The sequence below is a fragment of the Phaethon lepturus genome, unplaced genomic scaffold (genome assembly GCF_000687285.1).
Source record: "Phaethon lepturus isolate BGI_N335 unplaced genomic scaffold, ASM68728v1 scaffold11315, whole genome shotgun sequence".
NCBI lineage: Eukaryota > Metazoa > Chordata > Aves > Phaethontiformes > Phaethontidae > Phaethon > Phaethon lepturus.
In genome coordinates, this window is record NW_010541216.1 from 128,074 (window position 1) to 138,339 (window position 10,266).

At 37.5% G+C, this 10,266-nt stretch overlaps 1 protein-coding gene across 2 annotated transcripts in view; it reads right to left on the bottom strand.

The window, feature by feature from the left end:
* The window catches only part of RALGPS2 (Ral GEF with PH domain and SH3 binding motif 2), a 101,747-nt gene extending 96,058 nt beyond the window's left edge, over positions 1 to 5,689 (bottom strand). The window contains exons 1-2 of one of the 2 annotated variants that reach the window (XM_010287670.1): positions 5,562 to 5,689; positions 1,839 to 1,946 (exon numbers count right to left, since the gene is read on the bottom strand). In XM_010287670.1, coding sequence (XP_010285972.1) covers positions 1,839 to 1,946; positions 5,562 to 5,618 — 165 coding nt within the window. In that variant the 5' untranslated portion in view covers positions 5,619 to 5,689. The remainder of the gene's footprint in view (positions 1 to 1,838; positions 1,947 to 5,561) is intronic. The other variant, XM_010287671.1, reaches the window with a different exon arrangement.
* Between the last annotated feature and the right edge of the window lie 4,577 nt (positions 5,690 to 10,266).

Here is a 10,266-nt window from a genome sequence, read left to right on the forward strand (position 1 = left end):
AAACAAGTGTAAGGGTCAAAGTACTTTACCTCCCAGGTACCTGGGTATTTTGGCAAATTTACTTATTTCTGCAACCTTCAGCAAGACTGATCAGAAAAAGACAGCATTCAAAGCAAGCAAGCCCTACTGAAAAAGCAGATAAACTTGCCTGGAGAAACAAACGTTAACAAAAAGAAGTGCAGCTGTGTACAAAAACATTGAAAAGAAATGAAATTAATTATAACCTTGCCAAAGGGCTGAACACTGACAACAAGCAATTTTGCTCAATTGTTCAGAATTCTATCTATAAGACATTTCAGATCTATTTACAGTAAATGAAACCTGATATGAAGAACTAGATACTTTAGAAGGGAGAAGGCTAAGAGTAAAGAAGTTTTCTTCTGGGCAAGTGAGAAAACAGGAAAATTATACCAGGTAGTATAAATCACAAATATAACCACAGGTTTGCAATTGTAATGTGAAATGCTTAATTAAAAGATTCCTGTTTGAGCGTAGAACTCTACCCAGTTTGAGGCGTAATATGAAAACAGTAAAACTACCGGATTTAAATAAAGACTTTTATCTAATCAAAATTTACTAAGTACGTAACATTTATATCACCCATTAAAGTAAAAGGTTTCTGCACACTAGAGATGAAGGATTAGACAGTAGAGCAAAAGCATTATGAAATGCAATACAAAACAAAGCACCTTTGTATATTTTGCTGTCCAAGTGAGTGACAGCAACTCCACAGAGACCAAGTGATCTACTCTGCTGCTCAAAAGCATCCAACACTGGCTAAATAGCAGAGACATTCAAAGGAACCTGTAGCTGCTCTGGCCTCAATGACTAATTCCACTTGAATTCATGGCCCTAGCCCCAAATCTCCCAAGTACTTAGATTTCCTTTATGTAGAGAAATAGTAAGATAAAACCAAAAGGATAGCCAGCCCCAAAAACATCTTGCCATGAAAAGTAGGTGATTCATTGCCCAGCTGCTCCTGACAACAGAGCAAGGAAGAGGCCCAAACCACATGACTTCAACCTTAGTCAGGAATAAATCCCATTAACCATCCAAGAAGAATTTAAGGTGTAAGTATCACTTCATAATCCAGATGCTTTAAATTTTCAGTGTGCTCACCACAATCAATTTATCCATTAATAGTTAACTGAAATAATTATTAATTATTTAAAAATATAACAAACTTAATGGGAACATTTTGTGATACATACTACCATGTATCGATAAATTCCCCAGGAGAACTCATCATGAATCCCCTCACTTGAACTATAAATGCAATAAGAGCAATAGCTTGTTAGCAATCTCTCTAGTAATATACTTGAATCACTTAGAGGGACCACCTGTCATTTTAACCTCTACAAGTAGGGTAAAAAATTTAAAAAACCACCCAATGTTTTGGTTAAATATTTTTACTCATTTGTTCTTGGTTCTGCAGGATATCCAACTCATTATACTGTACCATAGCACCCAAAAGAAAACATCCCCTAGATGTAAGAATTTACAGAGTTAAAAATTAGAACACCTCCAGGAAAAAAAAAAAAAGCACAAGTACACTCTTGCAACTAAAATACGTATGTCAGAATTAAGCTGGATCATATAGATTTAAGAATCTTTGGTCTATGTTACATGTAAGCGTGTGAAAAATGCCTGGACACCGTAGGCCAAAAATATCACTTAACATTAAACAGAATATAGACAATGAAAAACTATAGTGCAGGATCCATTTTTGAAACCCATGGATGACAAGTTTGGCAAAAAAATACACAGATGGGGAAGCAGAGGAAAAGCTGCCGGGAAGATTCACACACAAAGTAACAAAAATTACTTTAATTGCTTACCGCATATTCTTCTGGTGTAACCTTTAGAACATCAAATACCACTGCATCAAAGCTCTTCTTCAGTTCAGCTGAACCTTTCTCACTCAAGGATTCAGAGCTGCTACTCTTCTGCAGAAACAAACAAAACCACTGATGGTATTTTGGTTCTCACCTCCTCTTTTTTGTTTTTACACTCCCAAAAGCAAAATTCCTGTTCAAACATCACTGTTCACAGAATTTTCTATTGGGAAAATTATCAGTTAAAAGTCAGTCACAGGACGTACTTTCTCCTGACAAAGGCCATAAAATCAGAGACTCTCAAAACTGACTTCAATGGATCCCAAAGATATTCCTCAGAATTCAAGAGCTACATTTCAACACATAATTAAATTCAGATTTTGTTGACAGGAACATTAACAACAGTAACAATACAGTCATACTGATTTCAAGCAGAAAAAAAAATACCACTATGGTGAGGAAAAAGACTAGGTGTGCCCCAAAGGAATAGTTAACATCAAAGAGCAGTATCAATCCCTTCCTGTTTCTCTTGGAAGCATTAAAGCTTACAAAAATTACACTGTGAGCTACGTATGTGTTCCTGTTGAAGACACAGTATAAACGTTTTTTTAAACACTAGTAATTCACGTTTGCAAAAAATACCAGATCCTAGAATATTATTCTTTGAATCTTTGTCTACAACATAAAGATTTAGCTTCCCTGCAAAATGCAAGTATGATTCAAAAAATTAACACTTTGTATGAAATGAACACTTCCTATTGGTTTCATATGAGCATATGAAAACAATACATCCGTGTTATGAGTAATCATTTCCTTTAGTATATAGAGGCAAACCTAGATTCTGTTCAGTCATTACAAGAAAGAAGGTTTTTTTCACATGGAGACTGAGATGTCACATCCCGATGTACGCCTCACATCTGAACCCAAGGCATACTTATTTCAGAAATATGTATACAACATGCAATCACTTTGCTGCCCCACACTCTCCTCCAAAGACCTGAAAGGCTATGCATGCTTCTTGCTGCTTAGTTTCTTCCCACTTTCAGAATACCTGGCATAAAGCAAATTCTCAACTAGAAAGTAAGAAATAAGATGAGACATGTGGACAAAACCATCACGAAGGACCAGTTTCGACAGTCAGTAACTGTGTCAAGTTTAACTCCTCCAGCAAAAAGTATGCTTGCCTGAAGTACAGTATGGCACCTGCATGCTTCAGCAATAGCATAGCCTTGAGGTACGCGCTAGCAGAGCTCCCACAACAGTTCTGCTAATACTTTGATTGTAGAGCTTCGAGAGAAAGAGAACTAGTGCTGGTGCAGTGATCTTACTCTCACCAGTGACAAAACACTGAGCACAAACCAAGACCTGCCTAGTCTTATGTTGGAGACTGATGTATCCTTAAGCACTCTATCCTAAGCACCATCCCATGGGGATACCTCATAGAAAGCTGAGAAGATTAGACTTCAGCCCACATAATGAAGGCATTTTCTAACAGTCTGTGTAATTTTACTGCTAGCGTTAAAGTTTTCAAGACCAGAGGTATGAGTCATATACACAACATGCACACGAACAAGCGCTTCACCAGATCACTTCTGGTGGGAGCCAAATTTCAGCACTGTTACACTGTACTTTCAGTAACACCTGCATCATGTCTGCTGATGCCAGCGCAGGAGGGAAGATAGCACACAGTCACTGATGCCAGCAAATGGTTCTACCGAGACAACGTCTTCTCCTGAAAACCTAGCAAGGCAGTATTTTAGGGCTACACTGTATTTTTTGACTTTTGCTTCCCACTCACAGGAACAGGAACATTTGAACTCCTTGTGAATTCAGCCAGCTGAAATAAATTCCTGTCCATTTTTAAGCGCTTGTGTTATAAGGACATATAAAGAAAATCATAGTCATTTAATAATCATGTCCAGTTTTAGTTAGGTTCTTCCAACAGTACCATTCCTCTGAAAAACCTGACTTTGAAAACACCACCAAAAACTCCAAACCAGACAGGCAGTAACCAACATACATACAGAAACATTTCAGTTACAAGTCTTCCCTCCTCCCGGTTAGACAAGATAGGGGAAAAAGAAATAAAAAAATACCACTTGCTGAAAGCAGATCCATCTGACTTTGCCAAAATATGTTCTACTCAATTTTATCAGACATCATGTAAACATTCAAGACTACCTTGTTAAGTAAAAAGTGAGCTTTCCTCCCATTTTTTCAATTGCATGCCAACAAATGGTCAATGATTCATAATACAATGATAAGGGAAGTACAAGAATCTGTAGAAGAACAAACAATAGTCTTGGAGGTTGATGCCAGCTTTCTTGTTTAAATCCTGACAATACTCATGAAATTGTGCTGGAGGTAATTTGATTCCTTTCAGTAACAGAACACTCCAGTCTTCCTTTCATCTTGTTTGTGGTACTTTCCATTTCCATATGCACATGCAAGTGCATAGCACACATGCAGCTCTGCTATCAAAACACATGTGTAAATACATAAACAAACATCTTTGCTAAGGTCCAAAGATTGATTCAAGGAAGCAACTGTTTTCAGGACTTTGTGGCTCTCATCACTACAGACTTAGCAGTGGTCTTGAACACCTTGTCTTTTAAACAGAAGACAAATGAAGAATGAAAGAAAAAAAACAAAACTGAAATCCACTATGGTAAAAGTGTTTCACACTGACAAAAAGCAATAAAAATAATATGCATCAGCAATAAAGTAACTGCCTCCCCTGAGCAGAAAGCTTAGGTTAGTATTGTACAACTGTAAAAGCCAAAGCATACATTCAGTCACCCTAGAGAAGGGCAAACAATGTGTCTGGAAAGATCATTCAATATACACTGAAGACAGATTTTCAGTTCCCTTAATCCCAGTACTACAAGGCATTAACAAAAAAAACCCAAACAAAACACAACAAAAACTTGGAGGGAGCGATCAGCAAGAGTTTTGGGAAGAAAAAAAAAACAAAACCAAATCAACCAGCTCTTGCAAACCCTCCAACATTGCTAAGAATTTAGGAATCGGTCACAACTCTCCACAGCTCCTCACTTGATCCTAGCAAAAAGAACTCAAGAAGTTCTGGTACTAAATTCACCCTACCCCTTCTCTTCCTTAAGAAGTAGATGACAAATGGAAAACTGTATTAACTTCAAAACAAGAGGCAACAGCACAGGAGGCCAATCTCTGTTGCTTGGCTGATACACACACTCTTAACTCATGAGCTGTTCACTTCTAGAGGGCAGAAGCTTTTGGTGGGCAGGAGGCGACCCATACCAATGCCCGAATACAGTCCAAGAGACAAAAGGAACAACCTTATTCCGGTGTTACCGTGTCAGACCGCCCTTCGACACACACAACTACCTGTCAAAGAAGAGAACATTTCCCACAGGCCTTGCCAGCCCAGCTTATTGCACTAAGAGTATCCATTATTGTTAACACTTGAAAAGAAAAGCTTCCTTGTCTAGACATGATGGAAGAGAACATAAAAAAGGGAGCTTTGGCTATGGCTAGGCTATAAATGCTAGCTCATGCTTTATTTCGGTATACAAAGGTCAGAACATTAAGTTACTCGCATCTAAACTGAGGCATATGAAACCACCACACAAAACAAGAATCTGCTGTGCCAGATCTCTTAAAAGAAAAACTTACATTTTGGTGCATTTTTAAAAAATTGAGTACTTATGGTCTTAAGTATCCAATAACTGAATTTGTAATCCTTACCTCTGAAGCAGTAGCTGTAATATTAACACTGCTTGACTGTCCGTTCATTAGGTCCATACTGCCCACACCACTAATCTTCGGCCCTACATTTACAGCAGCAGGATCATCTCCAAGGCAACTGAATAACCATTCCTACAAAGAGCAAAAAGTAACCAGAAATCGTTTTATTCACATGTTTTAAATAAGATTCAGTATCTAAAGTCTGTAAAAAAAACAAAGTACTTCCAAAATGGCTACATTACTTTGAAGTCCAAACTTTAGACTCAAACACATATTCCAAAATTCCCTACTTAAAATCAACAGAAACAACTCAAGGTTCCATTGTGATCCATTACCTACTGGCAGTATAGGTTTTGATATTCTTTTCTACCCTATTTTCTATGTACCTGGTATCAATATGTAAATGTATGCATTAACTCTAACTTACATTAGACCTGCAATATCAGTTCACATATGATTCTTTTCCTTTGATTACCAACTTTATTCCAGATGTTAACTCTATTAGGTAATTTTTATAAGAAGCTATCCAATAATTTCCTATTATTTCCAATGATTTTCCTATAGTATGCCTATTCACCATCTTCAAGTGAAAATTACATTAAAAGCAATATAAAAGTACACATGGAATTTACCTTTTTCTCCACAAATTACCCAAATTATTGTTTAGTGAAGAAAAATCCTACACAACTTTTGATGCATCCTTGCAACAACACTACTACTTTTAGTTGTCATTTCTACAGAGAAAAGGCTGCAAAGAAACGGAAACCTTTGGCATCCACTACAAAACCAGCAAGACTACCCAATACAGTGTTACAGAGAGAATAAAAATTGGTTTGGGCTTAAATTTCATGACATGTTAGTGCCCTCTAGTGTGAAAAAGATAATAAATCAGTTTTCATAGGTGCATGTTTATAAGAGTGCGACTGTTCCCAAATTCGCTATTATTTATGAAATTCCCTTTAGGTCTGTAGTTTAACTCAGAACTACTACACAGTCTGCAAATAAATAGAGAAGGTGACAGGTAACTGAGTAATACCACATGACAGAATAGTATTACAGCATCTCATACTTCTCTACATAATGACCTCTACATAACGACCATCTATAACGACCTCTACATAATAAAATAAACAAAATAATCTGAAAAGATCTATCTCCAAGTGACCTAAACCAGCTATGTTGGACAAACATGCCTGGAAGGCAAGAAACTGCAATATTTAAATAATAATATATCCTAAAAAAAAAAAAAGCAATAACTTTAAAGTGTCATTGTAGGAATGCAATACAAAAAGGAGGTCAACTGAAAGAGAGCCACATTGCAAGTTTAAGCCTAACACTATAGCTTCTAGGTATTTTTGGGTATTAATAGTCCCCTTCTGAACTATGTCAAGCTGTACTTCTGCCATTCACATGCTACCCTTTCTTGTTTTGTTTTTTTTTAAAAAACTGATGGGACTGTCTCATTCACAGGACAGAAAAGACTACATTTCACTTCAACATTATACTCCCAGCGCATACACTATTATTAAGATTGTGTTTCCTCCACTGAAAACATCAGCTAAAACCTAAGTGCAGTTAAGTGTATTATACTAACAGACTGTGTAAGGGGAAAAAAACATTTCATCTTTGGCTTGCAACTGTCACTGCTGTCCTGTCCTTTCTAATCCCAATTACCCTTCAGATTGGAAAAATACTCCATATAAAGACAAATGCTCAGCTCCCCGGTGCCTCTCTCCTGTACCCTTTTCATTTAGCGAACTAAAAAGCAAGAAAATAAAACTAACTGATATGTCATAATTTTCATTTATGTAGTGACAGTAGAGGACAGAGGTATCTCATCTCCAAAACCAGTTTCAAGCTCTCCACATGTTCAAAATGGTACTCTTGGACAATTTAATCTTCTGCTCAGTGGAAAAACTACCCTTTATAAATATCAGTATTTAACCACTGTAATTATAAGAAAAAATGATACTTTGCACAATTTCATCATACTGTATCACCCATAATTGTATTATACAAAGCCAATCTTAAATGAAAGGTTATACATTTGACCCTTACCTCACATATACTTCCATTCTTCCCCTTCCCCATACTAATGGGGGACAGCAAGGAAGAGAATTGGAGACCTATTTCTGACCAAGGAAAAGTAGAAGCTGAAGTTTCGGAGGGGAGGGGGGTGTGGAAGAATTTGGATGGTGCTATTTAAAAGAAATTACACATAGCATAGAAGCCTATGGAGTTGGCAGAGTTTGCAAAGGAAACTGAGATTACAAAATACAACATCTGCCAGTCAGGCTGTATCATAACAAAGCTGTCCACATAATGTTAATTTTGTGCCCATTGCTACATTACAATATTATGTTCCAATATATTTCTACTTTTTCCCACCTCACAGAGAAACAGTAAGGGGCAGAATTAGTACTGAACTGCTATAAATTAACATTTATCACCTTTAAAGCTCCAGAATTTGCAACATTTAAAATGTACTGTTGAAAGCTGCATTAGACATGAGAACATCGCCACTCCCATAACAGTGAAAAGTCACAGCAACCACTTTGGCCAGTGTATAATTTAAGACGAATATTGAAAAAAATCTTAACACAGGAATAATTAAATCGTTTGCTCGCTATACTACCCTTCTAGTTAACGATGTCCATGCTCATCGCAGGGGGGTTGGACTAGATGACCTTTAAAGGCCCATTCCAACCCAAACTATTCTATGAGTCTGCTCAACACCAAAATAAGTAGTAAACAGCAATATCAGAAAGTGATCAACATCAGAGCTGTTCAGACCAGACTTGGATATGTGAAATGACTGTCATCACACTTGCAGTAGAGAGTCACACATTCGTTTTCACTGCATACCCTGTATATCCAATTACAAAAACTGAATTACGTTCAGAAATTTGAACTTGAATCTGTTTCTCCTCTTCAATTTAATAAATGTCTTTGTGCTCAGAAATGCATTAAATGTGGAATTTAAGTGTTTTATGCGTCATAAAGAAACACTTTCAGCATGCATTTATGCCAACCTGAAGCCTGGATGCACTATGCGGTATCTTCCTACTCCTTCATGCCATGCATGCTGTACAGCAAAAAGCAAACTAAAATCTCCGGTAAAAAGATTCATACCTAAAGAATGAAAACATCTAGAATAAGCAGGGTCTGCTGTCTTCAATGAGTCTGAGTTCTGCAAATTCACCTAAGGCTGTATTAGATGATCATTCCATTACAGTGACTGACCTATAAACCCCCAAAATGGAAGGCAGCTCGGTGGAGATGAGCAAGGGCATCGTGCCCATGAAGCTCAGGGAATAATGCAGGGTGTGACTGACCACAGCTGTTGCAAAGAAGCTGACTTTATCTCAGCACAAAGGGGACCAGAGGGTAGTCTTTGTTTTAGATAAACAGCTATGTCAGTTGAGTGGATCAACTGACTATCTTACAGTTGAGTGAATCAACCAGCGGTGTAAATATTTCTCCCTGAGTTCATTTAAAAAAGTGACTCTCCCTGAGTTAGCCAGACCAGCGTGGGGGCAGTGGGTATGCGGCTCAGCCCAACACTGAGTACAAAAATGACTCAACTAACATAGGAATTTCAAAGAGAGCAACGGGCTTGACCTGGCTTCAATCCACGTGTTCCTTCCTGGTGACTGGGGACACTCAACATGATGGTGAGCATGTTCTACGGACCAGAAACAGGGATCACATCGGTGTCGTGTTTGAACCTTTTATTGCAACTGCTGTATTTTGCTAAGTGTAACTTGCATTTGTACTGTGATTTTAGTATATTTTGCATCACTTTAAATCAGAAATCCTGTGTAACAGCAACGATCTTCAAATCAGTAAATTTAATATTAAACGTTACACTCTCCATGTGTGGAATATCTAAAAGAACCTGGTCAGAGAGTATTTGACTAGCCTAAGCCCGAATCCCTTCCACAGAAAAAAATCCAGAGATATTCTTGTCTCAGCTTGGGTCAAACACTGTCCCAAAAATACACTGTACAAACAGCATTTTAAAAGATGACCCTAAAATCACATTAAAAACTTGCTGTCCAGAACAGTACAAAAGCTTTGCGGAAACATAGCCACAGTACAGTTTTATGAATGGCTCAGGAGTCATGATGACCATAATCCTCTTTGTTCCTATTCATAATGTCAGTACAAAATGTCATTTGTTTTGATCACAGATCCCAATGAAGAAAACAGAAGTGCCTTGCATGGATTAATCATCAACTATGAATGCAAAGCCACTACCAAAGACTCTGGGAATCAAAGGACTGTAAGAATGAAAAGACCAGTTCCAGACTCAATCAACATGAGCTCCTGATCTTGTGGAAATTCTCATTGGTATTTTGACAAACCATACAGAAAAAGATATTTCTTTCTAAACGAGTAACAGAAGTGTATTGGGCTTCACCAAATCTTCACTCCCCCATGCATAGCACAGCCTAGCTAGATTCAACTACTGCACACCAGGACCTCAAGACACTTCAGTGAAATCATAGAGCCACTGACTGAACTCTAATTCTGGATCTGAGCCCTTTGGTTCTTAGAGTGTATTTTTTTTTTTTTCCAGCACTGTTTGGCACTTTCTAAATTAACATTGCTTCTAACCAGTGAACACGAGGTAGAATGTTCCATGAAACAGAAATTCAAATTCTTCAAGCAACTTGTTCAATATCTTTATTGATGATCTGGA